Source organism: Haematobia irritans, chromosome 5 (genome assembly GCF_050003625.1).
Source record: "Haematobia irritans isolate KBUSLIRL chromosome 5, ASM5000362v1, whole genome shotgun sequence".
Lineage (NCBI taxonomy): Eukaryota > Metazoa > Arthropoda > Insecta > Diptera > Muscidae > Haematobia > Haematobia irritans.
In genome coordinates, this window is record NC_134401.1 from 90,186,940 (window position 1) to 90,208,409 (window position 21,470).

A 21,470-nucleotide genomic window follows, 5' to 3' on the forward strand; every position below is an offset into this window, starting at 1 on the left:
CAAATACTTAATGGAGACAATTTTTTGTACTTTTACAAAAACTCTAGAATTACAATGTAAATCGGCTAACGCCCTGGGATGAAACACAATGTTAACATAGTAAACCAAGTAAGGAAAGTCTAAAGTCGGGCGGGGCCGACTATATTATATGTTGGGGGCTATATATAAAGGTTTGTCCCAAATACATACATTTAAATATCACTCGATCTGGACAGAATTTGATAGACTTTTACAAAACCTATAGACTCAAAATTTAAGTTGGCTAATGCACTAGGGCGGAACACAATTTTAGTAAAAAAATATGGGAAACATTTAAATCTGAAGCAATTTTATGGAAACTTCGCAAAAGTTTATTTACGATTTATCGCTCGATATATATGTATTAGAAGTTTAGGAAAATTAGAGTCATTTTTACAACTTTTCGACTAAGCAGTGGCGATTTTACAAGGAAAATGTTGGTCGAAATCAGAAAAACATATATATGGGAGCTAAATCTAAATCTGAACCGATGTCAACCAAATTTGGCACGCATAGCTACAATGATAATTCTACTCCCTGTGCAAAATTTCAACTAAATCGGAGTTAAAAATTGGCCTCTGTGGTCATAACAGTGTAAATCGGGCGAAAGCTATATATGGGAGATATATCTAAATCTAAACCGATTTCAACCAAATTTGGCACGCATAGATACAATGCTAATTCTACTCCCTGTGCAAAATTTCATATATGGGAGATATATCTAAATCTGAACCGATTTCAACCAAATTTGGCACGCATAGATACAATGCTAATTCTACTCCCTGTGCAAAATTTCAACTAAATCGGAGTTAAAAATTGGCCTCTATGGTCATATGCGTGTAAATCGGGCGAAAGCTATATATAGGAGCTATATCTAAATCTGAACCGATTTCAACCAAATTTGGCACGCATAGCTACAATGCTAATTATACTCCCTGTGGACAATTTCAACTAAATCGGAGCAAAAAATTGGCCTCTGTGGTCATTTGAGTGTAAATCGGGCGAAAGCTATATGTGGGAGCTATATCTAAATCTGAACCGATTTCAACCAAATTTGACACGCATAGCTACAATGCTAATTCTACTCCCTGTGCAAAATTTCAACTAAATCGGAGCAAAAAATTGGCCTCTGTGGGCAAATGAGTGTAAATCGGGCGAAAGCTATATATGGGAGCTATATCTAAATCTGAACCGATTTGGCTGATATTTTGCAAGTTTTTCGAGACTGTATGGAATTTGAGGAAGATCGGTTGATATACACGCCAATTATGACCAGATCGGTGAAAAATATATATGGCAGCTATATCTAAATCTGAACCGAACAGGACCCTATACCAAATTTTAGGACAATCGGACTAAAACTGCGAGCTGTACTTTGCACACAAAAATACATCAACAGACAGACGGACATCGCTAAATCGACTCAGAATTTAATTCTAAGACGATCGGTATACTAAACGATGGGTCTCAGACTTTCCTTCTTGGTGTTACATACAAATGCACAAACTTATTATCCCTGTACCACAGTAGTGGTGAAGGGTATAAACAGGTGATGAAAATATTCCTTTGAGTGTGATATATTGTATTATTTGTTTGTACGTACATAATATTTTTAAAACTTAACGGGGTCTTAAAATCATTTCCACAAATTTCATAGAATAATGATGACCTTTGAATTGATACCAATTAATACCCTGAGCATATTCAACTGTTGTGCCTTTCAGATAACGACCGTTAAGATTACTGAAAAAACAAGAACAGAATTAAATAATTTCACTGTGTACTCCATAAATTCCATTACCTGTGATGACAGTTTTTATGCCACCATGCTCCTGTATAATCAACAGCACAATTTGTTGTGTGAACATCATTATCTTGATCCTTTGTGGAGAACTTTTGGCCCAAGTGATAGGATAATGCATCCCCAGCACTACCACTATATGTACCCAAACTCAATAGAGGGTACTTCTGAGCTTCACTACCCACCGTAAAGAAATCGTAGAGAGCCAAGCGTCTATCTCCTTCCCAATCTTCCATGACAATAAGTAACTCATGAGGCCTTGAGGTGGTGATTTGATGTAATTTCTCTAAGCCAATGAAGAATTCGCCCGAACTATTCCCAAATCCAATTTTATATTCATCCCATGTTCTATAGAAATCTATGGATCCATCCATTCGTCTTTGGATAACTATATTGGAGTCTGGTTTATTCGTTAACACCAACTCATTGGTCGTCTTCAAACACTTGTCCAACTTTTCTTCCATTGCCATGAAACGTTTGTCCAAATCTTTATAATTGTCTAGTATTTCCAATACATTTCGATTGACGTGTTGATTGGCTTGTACGAACTGTGTAACTTGACCAAACCATTGGCCAATTGTTTCCTCATCATGGGGATTACATACAGCATCCGAATTCTGCGATAAATAGAATGGATTTGTAAGAGAAAATATTTACAGTGGATCATCGATGAATACAATACCGTTGAAGTGCAAAAACCCACGGAGTACAATATTAACATCAAATGAAGGATTTTTGTTCCCTCAAAATGCATCTTTGTATGACTTGATTTCACCCTCATCTCACAGTATGTGATATTTTCAAAATCAATTTGCTTATTATATTCATAATTGGCAGATCATTGATCGTCTTATCTCCCAATAAGCCTCTCAGTTGAATGATGAAAAAATCCCCCATTTGACAAATTGAATGGTGGGATTGATAAGAAAATATGTAGGAACGAGAATATGGATTGCCATTCACCATAGATGGGAAATGTAAGGCACTGCTAGAGCCAATCTTTAGTAAACTAAACATGCATATATAAGACCGTAAATTCGGCCGGGTCGAATCTTTAATACCCACCACCATGAATCAAATAAAATAATTTCCTTTGAGAAGACATCGTCGTAACGGATTACATGACAGAATCTTCGAAATTTGCGGCACTCCGGTAAAGACGTGTGTTCTTGAAGTAAAGCTAAAATTCCCTAAATTATACACACAAAAAATATTTTTTGATTTCAATCACGAAAATCGCGGATTCAATCAATTTTTTAATTGAAATGTCTTCAATCACGAAAATGATAGTATCAATCACCCATTTTGATTGAAAACCAACACGATTTTCAATTAAAAGTTTAATTGACTTTTGTCACGGAATCGATTAATTGTGTGATTGAATCAATTAAAAACGTGATTGATTTTTAACATAAAATTCAATCACAGTTTTAATTGAATCAATTAAAATTTTAATTAATTTTGGGACAAAAACCAATCAACTATTTGATTCATTCAATTAAATAATTAATTGGAACTTACTATAAATTTCAATCAAAAAATTTATATATTGCGCCCCCAAAATCGTATTTAGTTTTATTTGAAATAAAAGAAAATATGTGTTTCTTATAAAACATATATTTAATATTTTATTATTTTTTAAATTATGCAATAGACAAATAAACTTGGTTCTTGTCATTTGTGTTTTGTTCTAACATAACTTACACATACAATTATTATCAATAACAACTATAGGGTGAAAAAATAAATTATATAAATCATTATCTTCCTTATAATAATAACCATGCCAGTATGTTCCTTATAATATGTAGATGCGCCTAGATTTCTAATAAATCAGCAGCCTGTAAGCTAAATTAGTTTTTTTCTATTTAACAGAATAATTCGAATTTAATTTTGTTCAATTAAAAGTTAATTTTGTTAAACATTACCTACATAGAACATCACGTTCCAGGTTGCATATTTATAATCTTCTTTTGCAGTTGTAGTCTTTTAGCAGCAAAAGGTGTAAAAAGCTTGGTAATTTAATTTTAGTAACAGATATGCTGCCCTCTACTTGGGTTCAAACTGAAAAAGGCAGGTAAAACAAAAATGCAATTTAATGCCAACGCTACTTCGAGGTGAATTTTCAAGGTGAATCTTCCAACAAACCCATACCGCTCTTGGTTTTAAGAAAACTATGAACGAAACAATTATAATTTTAAAAGATCAATACGGTAACCACCTTTTGATTGCAAACATATTCTTATATATTTGATAAAATGTGGAGTTGATGTGATTGATTGGTCAATTTCACGAAATATGTTAAAATTGGTCACTAAAAGAAATGAATAAAACTATATTATTTTAGTCCGTTACTAACAGTGTTGCCAGGTGATTTTTGAATCTTCCCCCCAAATCTTGATAAAAAAACCCCTAAATTGGTCTGGACTTTTTTCATAAACCCCCAAAAATTTAAGAATGTACAAAGTACAAAATGGGTTCCCAAATTTTGTGAAAAACTCCTGTAGTGATACACTTTAAAAATTAATTTTAATAAAAGAATATATTAATATGTATCAATATGTTTATCAAACAAAAAATAAAAGAATAATTTAATGTATAAATCTTTTAAATCAAATTAATTTTAAAATAGGTTTATAAATTAGAAAAAATAAACAAAAAATTAGTAAATAAAGACATTTTTCGCCACAAAGAGTCTAAAATTTACAATCGTCTGCCGTTGCAGTATAATTAAATGAAATTTTATCTCTTAAAATTCTTTCGGCTGCTAAGTTAAAATACGATTTCTTAATTTGCTTTTAACGGTGTCAAATATTAAAAATGCTCTTTCAACAGAAGTAATTGAAAAGGATAATTAAAATAATGGTAATGCATACTTGCTTATATTTAGGAACTTCGGTTGACTTCATGCATCTTGTTTCTCCAAATTCATGACAGAATTTTTCAACATTTGGTTGAGAATTGCTCCACTTTATAAGGTCTACAATATTTTTTACCCCCAAATAAATGTTAACCCTAAAAATCCCCCTAAACGTGAAAAAACCCCTAAATTTGGGGGGAAAACAACACTGCCATCATACATTGTTGAATAAATATCCATTCACTTGTTCTCTTTTCGATCTTTCCATTGCTCAAAATTATTCAATTTCAATCACAAAGGAAAATGTTCAATCACGTTTGTAATTGAAAATTATTTCCGAATTGATTGAATCAATTAATATTTTAATTGGAAACGTAACAAATATCAATCATTTTTATACCCTCCATCATAGGATGGGGGTATATTAACTTTGTCATTCCGTTTGTAACACATCGAAAAATTGCTCTAAGACCCCATAAAGTATATATATTCTGGGTCGTGGTGAAATTCTGAGTCGATCTAAGCATGTCCGTCCGTCCGTCTGTTGAAATAACGCTAACTTCCGAACGAAACAAGCTATCGACTTGAAACTTGGCACAAGTAGTTGTTATCGATGTAGGTCGGTATTGAAAATGGGTCATATCGGTCCACTTTTACGTATAGGCCCCATATAAAGGTTCCCTCAGATTTGGCTTGTGGAGCCTCTAACAGAAGCATATTTCATCCGATCCGGCTGAAATTTGGTACATGGTGTTGGTATATGGTCTCTAACAACCATGCAAAAATTGGTCCACATCGGTCCATAATTATATATAGCCCCCATATAAACCGATCCCCAGATTTGGCTTGCGGAGCCTAAAAGAGAAGCAAATTTCATCCGATCCGGCTGAAATTTGGTACATGGTGTTGGTATATGGTCTCTAACAACCATGCAAAAATTGGTCCACATCAGTCCATAATTATATATAGCCGCCATATAAACCGATCCCCAGATTTGGCTTGCGAAGTCTCCAAGAGAAGCAAATTTCATCCAATCCGGTTGTAATTTGGAACATGGTGTTAGTATATGATCTTTAACAACCGTGCCAGAATTGGTCCATAACGGTCCATAATTATATATAGGCCCCATATAAAACGTTCTCCAGATTTGACCTCCGGAGCCTCTTGGAGGAGCAAAATTCATCCGATCCGGTTCAAATTAGGAACGTAGTGTTAGTATATGGTCGCTAAGGACCATACCAAAATTGGTCCAATCACACAAAAATTGGTCCATATCGGTTTATAATCATGGTTGCCACTAGAGCCAAAAATAATCTACCAAAATTTTATTTCTATAGAAAATTTTGTCAAAATTCTATTTCTAGAGAAAATTTTGTTAAAATTTTATTCCGTTCATAATAAAATTTTCATCATTGCTAAAATTTTATTTCTATAGAAAATTTTGCTCAAATTTTATTCGGTTCATAATCAGGTTGCCACTCGAGCCAAAAAATAATCTACCAAGATTTTATTTCTATAGAAAATTTTGTCAAAAGTTTATTTCTATAGAAAATTTTGTTAAAATTTTATTGCTGTAGAAATTCTTGTCAAAATTTTCTTTCTATAGAAAATTTTGTGAAAATTTTTATTTCTACAGAAAATTTTGTGAAAATTTTATTTCTATAGAAAATTTTGTCAAAATTTTATGTCTACTTTGTCAAACTGAATTATATACGTATTGGATCGATCTTTTTATACCCTCCATCATAGGATGGGGGTATATTAACTTTGTCATTCCGTTTGTAACACATCGAAATATTGCTCTAAGACCCCATAAAGTATATATATATTCTGGGTCGTGGTGAAATTCTGAGTCGATCTAAGCATGTCCGTCCGTCCGTCCGTCCGTCCATCCGGCTGTTGAAATCACGCTAACTTCCGAACGAAACAAGCTATCGACTTGAAACTTGGCACAAGTAGTTGTTATCGATGTAGGTCGGATGGTATTGAAAATGGGCAATATCGGTCCACTTTTACGTATAGCCCCCATATAAAGGGACCCTCATATTTGGCTTGTGGAGCCTCTAAAAGAAGCATATTTCATCCGATCCGGCTGAAATTTGGTATATGGTGTTGGTATATGGTCTCTAACAACCGTGCAAAAATTGGTCCACATCGGTTCATAATTATATATAGCCCCCATATAAACCGATCCCCAGATTTGGCTTGCGAAGTATCCAAGAGAAGCAAATTTCATCCAATCCGGTTGTAATTTGGAACATGGTCCATATCGGTCCATAATTATATATAGCCCCCATATAAAACGTTCTCCAGATTTGACCTCCGGAGCCTCTTGGAGGAGCAAAATTCATCCGATCCGGTTCAAAGTAGGAACGTGGTGTTAGTATATGGTCGCTAACAACCATACCAAAATTGGTCCATATCGGTTCATAATCATGGTTGCCACTAGAGCCAAAAATAATCTACCAAAATTTTATTTCTATAGAAAATGCTGTCAAAATTTTATTTCTAGAGAAAATTTTGTTAAAATTTTATTCGGTTCATAATAAAATTTTCATCATTGTCAAAATTTTATTTCTATAGAAAATTTTGTCAAAATTTTATTTCAATAGAAAATTTTGTTAAAATTTTATTCGGTTCATAATCACAGTTGCCACCCGAACCAAAAATAATCTACCAAGATTTTATTTCTATAGAAAGTTTTGTCAAAAGTTTATTTCTATAGAAAATTTTGTTACAATTTTATTTCTGCAGAAATTTTTGTCAAAATTTTCTTTCTATAGAAAATTTTGTCAAAATTTTTATTTCTATAGAAAATTTTGTGAAAATTTTAATTCCATAGAAAATTTTTTAATATTTTCATTCTGTAGAAAATTTTGTCAAAATTTTATGTCTACTTTGTCAAACTGAATTATATACGTATTGGATCGATCTTTTTTGATTTAATATATACCACGTATGGACATACAATTTAGAAGATGGTGTTAGGAGGTTTTAAGATACCTTGCCATCGGCAAGCGTTACCGCAACTTAAGTAATTCGATTGTGGATGGCAGTGTTTAGAAGAAGTTTCTACGCAATCCATGATGGAGGGTACATAAGCTTCGGCCTGGCCGAACTTTCGGCCGTATATACTTGTTTGATTTAATATATACCACGTATGGACTTACATACAATTTAGAAGATGGTGGTGTTAAGATACCTTGCCATCGGCAAGCGTTGCCGCACACAGACAAAAATTTCAGGAAAATTTTTCCAATTAAAATTTTAATTGAATTTTAAAACATATTCAATTAAAAATTTAATTGAATCTACAATTTTTTTAATTGAAATAAAAATCAATCACACAAATTAATAGTATCAATTAAATTTTTAATTGGATCAATTAATTTTTTAATTGACTGTCAATTAATTTTTTAATTGATACTATCATTTCTGTGATTGAAGACATTTCAATTAAAAAATTAATTGGATCAATTAATTTCGTGATTGAATCAGAAAAAAAAATTTTTTGTGTGCAACTTAAGTAATTCGATTGTGGAATGCAGTGTTTAGAAGATGTTTCTACGCAATCCATGATGGAGGGTACATAAGCTTCGGCCTGGCCGAACTTACGGCCGTATATACTTGTTTTAATTGGTTTTTATTCGGATTTGATCAAATAATTAATTGGATCAATTAACATATTAATTGAATCCGTTTCCAAATTCAATTAAGTATTTAATTGAAAAAAATTTGGTGATAATTTTTTGTGTGTAGGGTTGCCAGATGAAAGTTGCCGAAATACGGGACGCATTTAATACATTATTAAGCCAAAATTTCTTTAAAATAATGAAATTTTAATTAAAAGAAAGTTTACAATCTTTGCTTCAAAATTTTATTTCATTAAATTTTAAGAAATTTGCGTCCCTCCTAGAGGAACATTGGCTCAATTTTATTTCGGAAAATTTGGTAATAAAACCATGACAAACTGTGTAGAAGATGTATTTCTCTGATGTACTTGACCAAAAGTTCAAAGATTTTTTACTTGACCATAAGTTGATTAACTTTTTATTCACGGCATTTTGTCCATAGAGTTAGAAACATCGACATTTAAATGGGTACTTTTACATGAAAGAAAATTTTGTTTACCATTGTTTACCTTTTTTGTCTTGATTACAAAGCTAAAAGGTTTTAAAAAAATAGGAGACATATTCAGAAACTTTATTTTAAAGAAGCGTTTTACTTATAAAATGAAAATGAATGAATGGAATTTTAAGTTGTGATTAATACGTTTATGAAGGACTTTGATATTGCACGACAAAAACCGGCAGAAACCCAAATAAATAAAGATTTGTGCCACATTATCAAATATGGAAAACTTAAATTTAAAAGTGAATTGCATTATATATGTGTCGTTAATCTATGTCCTCGCTTCTTTGGCTACACCCAAAGAAAACATACTTTCCTAAGGAAGGAAATTTTAGACAAACGAAATTTCCCTTTGACATAAGATATTTTGATTGAGAGCAAATAAACCCGAATTCATGACCAACCTTGTAACAATGGTCTCTAATCTCTTTTATTTGCTTTTAAAGAAAATTGTTTAGCGTCAAAAGAAATCTTCGTTAGTCTAAAATTTCGTTCCTCAGAAGAAAAAACACTTCTTTCAGTGTAGGAATCAATACAAAATTTTTGGAAGTTGGTAAGCTTTCTTAGGTCACAATCTCAACTTGTGGTTTATAGTATGTATGTTATTGTTATTGAACACCTTCTCCAAAAATACTTATTACCGTCGGTTTTTTTTTCACTTGAAGACTTCTGTTACTCCTCTGGCCGATATCGTCAAATTAGAGATAAAATATTTGGATCTCAAAGGGGATGCAAATGCATACAAATTACCGAGGTCTCAAAATCATTTCCACAGATTTCAAAGAATAATTATGACCTCTGAACTGATACCAGTTAATACCAGTACCAAATTCAGTTGTCGAAGCATTCACATAACGAGCGTTAAGATTACTAAAAACAAAAAGAAGACCAAATCAAAAAGAAATCATCATTGTACCTTTCATGAATTCCATTACCTTTGATGACATTTTTTGTGCCACCATGCTCCTGTATAAACTACAGCACAATGTGTCGTGTTTTCCTCATTGTCCTGATCTTTTGTGCTGAACTTTTGACCCAAGTGATAAGATAATGCATCTCCAGCATTGCCACTGTAATTGCCCAAACTCAATAAAGGATATTTCTGTGCTTCACTGCCCACCGTAAAGAAATCGTATAGTGCCATGCGTCTATCTCCTTCCCAATCCTCCAGGATAACAAGTAACTCATGAGGCCTTGAGGTAGTAATTTGATGTAATTTCTCTAATCCAATGAAGAATTCTCCCGAACTAATGCCAAATCCAATTTTGTATTCATCCCACGTTCTATAGAAATCTATGGATCCATCCATTCGTCTTTGGATAACTATATTGGAGTCTGGTTTATTCGTTAACACCAACTCATTTGTCATCTTCAAGCACTTGTCCAACTTTTCTTCCATTGCCATGAAACGTTTGTCCAAATCCTTATAATTGCCTTGCAATTCCAATACATTTTGAGTCACATTTTGATTGGCCTGTACGAAATCTGTGACTTGGCCATACCATTGGCTAATGGTGATAACATCTTTTGTATTACCTGCTGCTACGGAGTACTGTAAAGATAGAATATATGTGAAGGAAGAATAGAAGAAATAGTAACAGTTACTACAATACCTTGGAAGTAAAGCAACTTATTAAAATCAGAAAAATTATTTTTGGTCCATCGATACCCATTTTGATACGACTTGATTTCATTCTCATTTAAGAATATTTGATATTTTCAGAAACGAGTTAGTTTTTATGTTCGTAATTCATGGCCGTCTTATCATCCCCATAGATGGACTACAACTGAAAGATTGATAAGAAACAAATGTGATATCTTTTCTATCACATGACATTATAACTACATCCTAAAAACTCGTTTATGTTTCATTTGCTCTCAAATAAATTTTGCGTAAGAATAAATAAATTTAAAATTTGCTAACAAAAAATATGAGGGTTATCTAATATATATTTAGCCTCACCGCCTAATGTAAGAGTGTCACAGAAGAACTATACTTTTAAAATTTCACGAGTTTCCAATGTTACCAGATTGGGGATTTTCTCCCCAAATTTAGGGTTTTTTTCACATTTGGGTTAAAACATATTTTATACCTTATAAAGTAAAACTATCCTCAAACAAAGTCGGAACATTTCTGGCATGAATTTGCAGAATAACAAAATGCGGGAGGTCAACCCAAGCTTCTAAATTTATGCAAGTACACTGTTAAAAAAATATATTTTTCATATGTTCCGATATAAACAAAATGTGTTTCGGGTACAATTTTTAAACACAATATATTTAAGTGCAAACATGTAATGTTCCTAAACTAACACTAAATGTTTGGGACACATATGTTAATATGTTAGAATATATTATGTTTGGGACATGAATGTTTTATAAAAATAATGTGTGTGAATGTAAACATGTAAACATTTAAAATTTTCGAGTAAACATATATATGTTGTGATATTTTATTTAGAGAGCGACAAAGAGAGAGAGAGTATAGAGAAAGAAATAGAGATGGAAACCAGGAGGGTTGACGAAAGATATCAACATAACATAGCGAGAGAATGAAAAGAGAGCAATTTCTGTGAAACCGCTTGTATGTTGTTTCGGAAAACTGTTTTATGATAAAGCCAAAAATTTGATATGCTTAAGTCTAAATATTATTTCATTTGAATATTAGAATGAGTATTCGGAGTAAAGGGGATAGACGTTCGGAACCAAGAGAATAGACATTTGAAAAAAAACAGCATGTGTTTTCGCCATTTTATGTATTTTTGTATGTGTGGACATGTGTTTTGTTTATCATTTTGGCATTATGGGCAAATTGTTTTCTTGGTTCGTTAAAAGAAATCGGAACGTATGCTAACCACTGCTCCACGTGGCCAACAAATGTATGTTTCTGTTAAATAATGTTATGTTTGCATGTTATGTTTGCATATACATGTAACTTATAACGATAATTGTCTATTGGTGACTATAATAGCTACGTAGCCCAGTGGTAGTGTGTTGGCTTACAAATTGCATGGTTCCCGGTTCAATTCTCCGTCCAGGCGAAAGGTAAAATTTAAAAAAAAATTATAAAATTGAATAAATTCTTCAACATTATTTGTATTATAGAAAAAGGTGCCGAGAACTAAAGCTTTCGTGGAAGGGAAAATTATGTGAGGGAATGAGCACAATCTTCTTGGGGAGAAAATTCTTCCAAGCATATAATATTTTTGGGCTCAAAATGTTTCCAAACATATAATATGTTCACATGAAAAATAATGTTTCGGCAATATCCAATAATATATATGTTTCCTGCAAAATATGTTTGGAACATATGTTGGAGAAGCGATTTTTTTGAGGGTGTATGCAATAGCATTACTTTCGTTACCATTGACGTATGTTCTGGAGGGGTCCCAGCCCTCATCCAGCGGCCTTTCTACGCTCATGCTCACTACGACATTCTCAATGTTCAAATATATGAAAGCAGGACAGGATTTTTTCACAAATTTTGGGAAATCAGTGTTTTATTTTTATTTTTTATTTTTGGAGGTTTTTGGAAAAAGTGTAGACAAATTTAGGGTATTTTATTTTTAGCCGTTAGGGGGAATGTTCAAAAATCACCTGGCACCACCTGGAAAAGGTCTAGAGCAATTTAGGGGATTTTGTTTTTAACATTTAGGTGGAAGGTAGAAAAATCACCTGTCAACACTGCTCCGAGGATTGTAGAATAAGTATATTCAGCTAAAAGTTCGGACGGATCAAATCATATGTATAACCTAACCTAACCTAAGACTAATTACATCTTTCCTCACATCTATGAGGTTTTTAGTGCTTATCATCTTCTTCTGTAACCGGTTTCGGTTAACCGGTTTTACGAATTTGTATCTACTTTGTCATATGAAGATGAAAAAAAAAACAATTTACAACATGTTTTCACAAAGTAGCACAAAATTATACCTTACAACACCACTAACTCTAGAACGTAAAACTGAATAGTTAAATTGTGTGTACTTGCGCCCAAAAAAATTTCCTCCGGAATGAAATTTTAGTAAAACGATATTCCGCTTTGTGGTAAAGTCCTATCTTTGAGGACTTTACCACCACACAAGCCACACAATCATATTCGAAGAGCAAAATAATATGATAGGAGCTTTTTTGCGGCGACCATGTAACATTATCACCACTTGAGAAAAGAAAACACAAAATTAACTTTATTTATTTGTTTTCATTTATTTATAAACTAAATCATTGTTTATTGTATTTATAATGTCGTGCAAGCAAACATCACATATTTTTACACACAATCTATTTTGTTTCAATTTCAACAACATGTAATCATTCCATATTTACGTCGTGCCCATCAAATGTACAAACGCAGACATCATGTAACTGCAAATAAAAAAAAAATTATACCATATATTAAAATGCAGAACAAAAAACAGGTACATTTTTTCAATTACACTTCCCTTTTTGTGTTCACATAAAACTACGTGGCACTTCTGAATAAATAAATTAACACAAAACACAGTAATTCCGTATTCTCCGTCCACAAATAATCAACACACGACTGACGCGCAAAATGAAAATCGTGTGTACCTGCTCAATTTTTTTATAAGATTCTTTTCGCTGCAAAAAATTAAAAAAAAAATAAATGGTCACGAAAACAAAGTACATCGTCTTTATGGCCATGTAATAGTTCTAGACATGTCTATACGTAACCTATAAAAATATTTTTTTCCTGCAAAAAAGTAAAAAAAAAAAATTGAATCATGTACCTGATTTTCCCGACCATGTATGTAATGGTCTCAAATTCTATCATTTGGATAATAGAGCATGTTTGCGGCATTTGAGAATCATTTAAATGCTTATTGCCAACATATATTTTTCTCCGCTCGAAAATTATTTTTACAAAGACAACATACATGATTTTCGCGACAATTACATATTCCAGATAAGCATTAAATTGATGTGGCAACCATGTCCAAACATGTTTTTTTCTGTGCGTCTATTAGAAGTATTTTGACGATTGTCTCAAATCTTTTTTATTTCCTTTTAAATAACCTTAGTCCAACAAAATTCTCTTTCGTGTCAAGATAGTCATTTTAAAGTCAAATCACCTAACTCTGAAGACAAAACGCCTTCAATGAAGAGTTTATCAGCTTTTGACCAAGTAAAAAAAAAACTTTGTATCAGAGAAATGCGTTTTCTATGCTACCCAAGGTTATATTAGTTGGGAAAAGCCTCTCTCTCGAGTGCGATGAGAGAGGCTTTTCAGCTTATCCTCATTTCTTCTTCATTTCTTCAGCTTATCCTCATTTCTTCTTAAAACTCTCGAGATGATGATAGATATTTATCTTAGAACTAGCATCAATTCAAGATTGATCTCTAAATGACAAGATTCTTACTCGAAGGGCAGATCTACTGAGACCGCATTGCACGAACTAGTCAGCTTTATTGAAAGCACACTATCTATCAAAACAAAATTGGGGATTTTCTAGACATCGAAGGGGCATTCAGCAACGCCCATGCGAGCTCTATATTAAATGGATTGACGAAGAGGCGTATTTCAGCCACACTAGGACAAGTAAACATACAAAAGGTATGTGAACAGAGGCACTCCCCAAGAAGGAGTCCTATCACCTCGTCTTTAAAATGTTTTTATAAACAACCTTCTGGTTTCCCTAGAAAAAGAAAGGATAAAAGTGGTGGCATACGCAGATGTGGCTGTAACAGTCATGGTAAAATTCTCATCCACAATCAGAGATTATACAGAGCCCCTCGGATGGCGGAGAAATTGGCAAAAGAGAACGGTCTAAGGCTAAATCCTGCAAAGAACGCAAAATTCCCACTGTTAAGCCCAACTCCTTAAATTCCCTTTGGTGAGTGTGCAAAATACATTGGCGTTATTTTGGACAGGAAACTGAACTTTAAGCTTAAGAGTAATATTGAAGAAAAGGCTAGAAAAGCCACGATAGCTTTGTACTCGTGCAAAAAGGCAATGGGAAATAATTGGGGACTAAAACCGAAAACTGTGCATTGGTTGTACACGGCAGTGGTTAGACCTAGAATGTTATATAGTGTCGTCGTCTGGTGGCCGGCACTTCAGAAGCAGACAAGTTTAGATAAAGTTCAGCGAATGGCGAGCTTGTGTATCTCAGGTGCATTCACTAAGACAGGAACAGATTCCCTTTATGTCATGTTGCATCTATTACCTTTAGACATATTAGCCAAAGAATCAGCAGCAACAACGGCTGTACGGTTGCGCGAGCTATCGCTGTGGTCGGAAAAAACGCACGATCGCAGTTCGGTCCTCAAAGTAATGCCAGATGTGCTAAACGTAGTGGATTACTCCCTGGCGAAACCGCTTTTCGACAAAAAGTTTTAAACTCTAACATAATTCCCAACAGTGAGGCGTGGTGCACACTGACCCCAGGGAATAAACGTTATATAGATTTCTGCACTGATGGCTCCAAATTGGATGGCCAAGTGGTTTTCGGAGTATATTCTAAAGACCTGGAACTTGAAATAGTGAAACGATTACCCAATCAATGTAGTGTTTTTCAGGCTGAAATGCTAGCAATAAAAAGGTGGCAAATATGCTGAGAATTAATGTTCCAATAAATGTTGGCATTAATATATACTCAGACAGTCAACCTGCAATAAAAAAATCTTGGACTCTGTGTACCTTAACTCGACAACGGCCATCAGTTGCCGCAAATCTCTCAACGAGATGGCTGAGCAGTACAATATTCATCTAATATGGATGCCTGGCCATATAAATATACCGGGGAACTGCGAAGCGGATGAATTAGCAAGGCTAGCCACTATCCTAAATATGCCAGGGGAACTACAATCTCTTGGAATGCCTCTGGCTATCTGCATGCTTATACTGCGTGAGAAGGTTATTATGATGGCAATTCTCCGATGGGAGAATTGCAAGGGTTGCAACGACACTAAACTAATATGGCCCCATTTAAGCTTAAACCGCACACTAGATATGCTAGTATTCTCAAGACGTCAGATATCACTCCTGATATCCGCTATAAGCGGTCGCTGCCTGCTAGGCGATTTTGCAAAAACTATTGGCGCGAAGTAAAAGGAATCAATTAAACAACTCTTGTGTGAGTGTCATGCATTTTGTGTAAGGCGTAGCTTTAGATTACTGGCGGACCTGGAAAACGTAAACTTAAGCAGTCTGCTAATGTTTTTGGAACAATCTGGTTGGTTCAACAGAAGAAAATAATCGAGATAGTTCAGCGGCTAAAACTTGAAGTGCCCATATGTAATAGGTACTTTTAGTTAATGTGGTATCACAATGGACTGAATAGTCAAAGCGAGCATGAAAATAAATCGGGCTGCCACTTTAACCTAACCTAACCTATGTTACCCAAAAATGACATTCGTATTTTAAGGACATGAAATATATATTGTTTTTTTTTTCGGAGCATGGTAATAACAAAATTTGTTACTAACCTCTACAAAAGAATTTCATAAATATAGTATACCTTTATAAAGCTTCCATTGCCTTAATAAATATTTTTCGTTGTATCAATAATAAAAAAATGTTAGCTTCGAAAATCCTATCGACATTTTCATACAACTTATTTTGATTACGATAATTTTCATTCCTTTAGGACACCCGAATCTTCATTTCAGCAAATTTTAGGGATGTAACGTTGCCCTTAAAAGCATGCCATTGGACTATGTGACCTAATTCAGAGACATTCACTTGCCCTTTCTTGTAAGGACCAAAAAGGTTACTAAAAATAAAAATAAAAATAATTTAGGGGCCAACGATCTATTTGGTTTTTCCACTTACAAAACTTACCATTTATAGCATGACTTATGCCACCATGCACCTTTATAGAGTACAGCACAGTTGGCACTTCCATGTTGATCATTATCACGATCTATGGTTGTGAATTTCTGACCTAGATTATAGGAGAAATCATCTCCTGCGGTGCCTGTGTAATGACCCAAACTATGGAGTTTATATTGCTCACTTTCACTGCCTATAATGAAATTATCATACTTGGCATAGCGCCTTTCATTCTCCCAATCTTCTAGGATAATAATCAGCTGACAACGGCCACTATTGGTAAGTTGATGTAAGCGATCCAGACCAATGAAAAATTCCCCTGCACTGTCTCCAAATCCCTTCTTATAGTCATTCCATGTACGTAGAAAATCTACAGAACCATCTTTGCGTCTTAGGACAATAGTTTCTTGACTTTTTTCATATTCTTCGAGTTTTTCCAATTTTTCGTACAATTCTTTTTGGAGTTGTAAAACTTGTTGATGGTTCTGAAAGATTTGCTGTTCCAATTTGATTTCTTTCTCTTGAAGTATTAAATTTTTTTCTCTGTATTCGAGTTGTTGATCCAACAAAGCTTGCTCAAATTTCCTATTAAGGTCCATCAAAGTTTTGCCAAAATCGGATATGCTCTCACTGAGATTCATATTAGACCTTAAGAACAGATCGAGCTTGATCTCTAAATCGCCACATATCTATTTATTCAGAAGAGATTAGATGATTCAAAATTTGTATTTATAATAAAACTGAAACTTCGAATCAAATCGAACTAACCTTTTCCGTGGCGATATTTGAAAACAAATTGATAAAAATTAGCAAAGGCACTAAAGCCGAATTGAATCTTTTTGATTCGGAACTGGATGACATTTGTTTTGCTACTGATGTTTATTTTTCCAATGATTTTAAGACATATTGCAAATGTATCCGTTATCAGTTAATTAAGAGAGCATCCAGCAGACTACGAAATACATTAGGGTGGACCGCTAAGTATTTAGCCTAAAAACAAATTTGAAAAGTGAAATTTTTTAACTCGATCCACTCGGCCCAACGTTTCTTACGCATACAAAAAATATATTTTTCCGAGGCCTGTAAAATGGTCCTTCGTTGAGGCAATGCCCTTATATTCGACTGTTATTTGTGTCCGGTGAATGTTTCTTCATTTCTTATCCGAGCAACTGGCGGTAGGCGTTTTGCCCTCTTTCATTTATCTGCTCGATATATCTTCGAAGAAGGAATTCACTAAAGCAATCAAACTATCACAATTAAATTTATTTCTGAATACAAGTTGGGATACAATGAATTGCCAATGGAATAAACCTGTCAGCTGTCAGATGAGCGGTTTAGAAATGATAGCAAACTAAAGTTGGTTGCAATACGTATCAGCTACTCTGCAAGATTCTTATTCGGCATAGTTTATGCAATTGAGTAAGCATGTTGACGTTTCTAGAGCTTCCTTGAAACTATCATCATTTCCAGACACTTAACAGGTTGGCTGATAAGTCCCCGGTCTGACACATAGATGGCGTCGTTAGTATTAAATGCATATTATTTTTATATCGTACCAACCTTCAAATGATTCATTTCAAAATTTGACGTCTGTAAGTCAATTAGTTTGTCAGATAGAGCGTCTTTTGTGAAGCAACTTTTGTTATTGTGAAAAAATGGAAAAAAAGGAATTTCGTGTTTTGATAAAATACTGTTTTCTGAAGGGAAAAAATACGGTGGAAGCAAAAACATGGCTTGATAATGAGTTTCCGGACTCTGCCCCAGGGATATCAACAATAATTGATTGGTATGCAAAATTCAAGCGTGGTGAAATGAGCACGGAGGACGGTGAACGCAGTGGGTGCCCGAAAGAGGTGGTTACCGACGAAAACATCAACAAAATCCACAAAATGATTTTGAATGACCGTAAAATGAAGTTGATCGAGATAGCAGAGGCCTTAAAGATATCAAAGGAACGTGTTGGTCATATCATTCATCAATATTTCGATATGCGGAAGCTCTGTGCAAAATGGGTGCCGCGCGAGCTCACATTTGACCAAAAACAACAACGTGTTGATGATTCTGAGCGGTGTTTGCAGCTGTTAACTCGTAATACACCCGAGTTTTTCCGTCGATATGTGGCAATGGATGAAACATGGCTCCATCACTACATTCCTGAGTCCAATCGACAGTCGGCTGAGTGGACAGCGACCGGTGAACCGTCTCCGAAAGACTCAAAAGTCCGTTGGCAAAGTAGTGGCCTCTGTTCTTTTGGGATGCGCATGGAATAATTTTTATCGATTATCTTGAGAATGGAAAAACCATCAACAGTGACTATTATATGGCATTATTGAAGCATTTGAAGGTCGAAATCGCGGCAAAACGGCCCCATATTAAGACGAACAAGTATAAACGGCCGTAAGTTCGGCCAGACCGAATCTTATGTAACCTCCACCATGGATTGCGAAGAAACTTCTACGAAAGACGGTTATACACAATCGAATTACTTGGGTTATGGTCTTAAATCGTTTTCTAAATTGTGAGTTAGTCCACACGTGGTATATATTAGACAAAAAGGTATGTAAGTCTACAAATAATTACGAATCGATATGGACTTTTGCACGGTACGTAGGGAGCCATAATTGAAATATGGGGGTCGCTTATATGGGGGCTATAAACAATTATGAACTTGTGGACCAATTTTTGTGTGATTGGGGATCGACTTATCTGAGGGCTATATATAACTATAGACCGATATGGACCTAGTTAGGCATGGTTGTTAATGGCCATATACTAGCACAATGTACCAAATTTCAACTGACTCGGAGGAAATTTACTCCTCCAAGAGGCTCCAAAACCAAATCTCGGGATCGGTTTATATGGGGGCTATATATGATTATGGACTGATATGGATCACTTTTGGCATGGTTGTTAAATATCATATACTACCACCACGTACCAAATTTCAACAAGATCGGATGAATTTTGCTTCTCCACAAGGCACCGGAGGTCAAATCTGGGGATCGGTTTATATGGGGGCTATATATAATTATGGACCGATATGGACCAATCTTTGCATGGTTGTTAAATACCATATACTAACACAATGTACCAAATTTCAGCCGGATAGGATGAAATTTGCTTCTCTTAGAGGCTCTGAAAACCAAATCGGGGGATCGGTTTATATGGGGGCTATATATAATTATGGACCGATGTGGACCAATGGTTGTTAGAGACCATAACTAACACCATGTACCAAATTTCAGCCGGATCGGATGAAATTTGCTTCTCTTAGAGGGTCTGCAAGACAAATTTGGAGGTCCGTTTATATGGGGGCTATACGTAAAAGTGGACCGATATGGCCCATTTGCAATACCATCCGACCTACATCAATAACAACTACTTGTGCCAAGTTTCAAGTCGATAGCTTGTTTCGTTCCGAAGTTAGCGTGATTTCAACAGACGGACGGACGGACGAACATACTCAGATCGACTCAGAATTTCACCACGACCCAGAATATATATGTACTTTATGGGGTCTTAGAGCAATATTTCGATGTGTTACAAACGGAATGACAAAGTTAATATACCCCCATCCTATGGTGGAGGGTATAAAAAAGTGTTGTTCCACCAAGACAACGCACCGTGCCATAAGTCATTGAAAAGAAAATGGAAAATGTTAACTCGTAATACACCCGAGTTTTTCCGTCGATATGTGGCAATGGATGAAACATGGCTCCATCACTACATTCCTGAGTCCAATCGACAGTCGGCTGAGTGGACAGCGACCGGTGAACCATCTCCGAAGCGTGAAAAACTCAAGAGTCCGCTGGCAAAGTAATGGCCTCTATTTTTTTTTTTTGGGATGCGCATGGAATAATTTTTATCGATTATCGCGGCAAAACGGCCCCATATTAAGAAGAAACCAGTAAGGAAAGTCTAAAGTCGGTCGGGGCCGACTATATTATACCTTGCACCACTTTGTAGATCTAAATTTTCGATACCATATCACATCTCTCAAATGTGTTGGGGGCTATATATAAAGGTTTGTCCCAAATACATACATTTAAATATCACTCGATCTGGAAGAATTTGATAGACTTCTACAAAATCTATAGACTCAAAATTTAAGTCGGCTAATGCACTAGGGTGAAACACAATGTTAGTAAAAAAATATGGGAAACGTTTAAATCTAAAGCAATTTTAAGGAAACTTCGAAAAAGTTTATTTATGATTTATCGCTCGATATACATGTATTAGAAGTTTAGGAAAATTAGAGTCATTTTTACAACTTTTCGACTAAGCAGTGGCGATTTTACAAGGAAAATGTTGGTATTTTGACCATTTTTGTCGAAATCAGAAAAACATATATATGGGAGCTATATCTAAATCTGAACCGATTTCAACCAAATTTGGCACGCATAGCTACAATGCTAATTCTACTCCCTGTGCAAAATTTCAACTAAATCGGAGTTAAAAAGTGGCATCTGTGGTCATATGAGTGTAAATCGGGCGAAAGCTATATATGGGAGCTATATCTAAATCTGAACCGATTTTGCTGATATTTTGCAAGTTTTTCGAGACTCATAAAATATTCGGATGTACGGAATTTGAGGAAGATCGGTTGATATACACGCCAATTATGACCAGATCGGTGAAAAATATATATGGCAGCTATATCTAAATCTGAACCGATTTTTTCCAAAATCAATAGGGATCGTCTTTGAGCCGAAACAGGACCCTATACCAAATTTTAGGACAATCGGACTCAAACTGCGAGCTGTACTTTGCACACAAAAATACATCAACAGACAGACAGACAGACAGACAGACAGACAGACAGACGGACATCGCTAAATCGACTCAGAATTTAATTCTAAGCCGAT

At 34.7% G+C, this 21,470-nt stretch overlaps 2 protein-coding genes and 1 pseudogene across 2 annotated transcripts; all 3 read right to left on the bottom strand.

The window, feature by feature from the left end:
- Nucleotides 1-1,579: 1,579 nt before the first annotated feature.
- LOC142240733 (ficolin-2-like) lies at nucleotides 1,580-2,666 on the bottom strand. Its single transcript, XM_075312444.1, has 3 exons — nucleotides 2,502-2,666; nucleotides 1,820-2,436; nucleotides 1,580-1,761 (listed from the first exon to the last, which is right to left on the bottom strand). Exons 1-3 carry the CDS (start codon nucleotides 2,598-2,600, stop codon nucleotides 1,638-1,640), a joined length of 840 nt encoding a protein of 279 aa, XP_075168559.1. The 5' UTR covers nucleotides 2,601-2,666; the 3' UTR covers nucleotides 1,580-1,637.
- Nucleotides 2,667-9,556: 6,890 nt separating this feature from the next.
- On the bottom strand, nucleotides 9,557-10,483 carry LOC142237740 (ficolin-2 pseudogene; annotated as a pseudogene).
- Nucleotides 10,484-16,191: 5,708 nt separating this feature from the next.
- Nucleotides 16,192-17,469, bottom strand: LOC142240734 (ryncolin-1-like). The gene is made up of 3 exons (XM_075312445.1): nucleotides 17,374-17,469; nucleotides 16,615-17,294; nucleotides 16,192-16,546 (listed from the first exon to the last, which is right to left on the bottom strand). The coding sequence occupies exons 1-3, from the start codon at nucleotides 17,464-17,466 to the stop codon at nucleotides 16,417-16,419; spliced, it is 903 nt and encodes a 300-aa protein (XP_075168560.1). The 5' UTR covers nucleotides 17,467-17,469; the 3' UTR covers nucleotides 16,192-16,416.
- Between the last annotated feature and the right edge of the window lie 4,001 nt (nucleotides 17,470-21,470).

What these genes read in the sequence shown, in the direction of transcription:
- LOC142240733 (XM_075312444.1), bottom strand. Translation starts at nt 2,600, where the DNA reads ATGAGGGTGAAATCAAGTCATACAAAGATGCATTTTGAGGGAACAAAA. An exon ending in TGGGTTTTTGCACTTCAACG is followed by an intron (nt 2,437 to 2,501) that starts GTATTGTATTCA and finishes TATTTATCGCAG; the next exon opens with AATTCGGATGCTGTATGTAA. An exon ending in CATAAAAACTGTCATCACAG is followed by an intron (nt 1,762 to 1,819) that starts GTAATGGAATTT and finishes TTGTTTTTTCAG; the next exon opens with TAATCTTAACGGTCGTTATC.
- LOC142240734 (XM_075312445.1), bottom strand. Translation starts at nt 17,466, where the DNA reads ATGTCATCCAGTTCCGAATCAAAAAGATTCAATTCGGCTTTAGTGCCT. An exon ending in CAAATATCGCCACGGAAAAG is followed by an intron (nt 17,295 to 17,373) that starts GTTAGTTCGATT and finishes CTGAATAAATAG; the next exon opens with ATATGTGGCGATTTAGAGAT. An exon ending in CATAAGTCATGCTATAAATG is followed by an intron (nt 16,547 to 16,614) that starts GTAAGTTTTGTA and finishes TTTTATTTTTAG; the next exon opens with TAACCTTTTTGGTCCTTACA.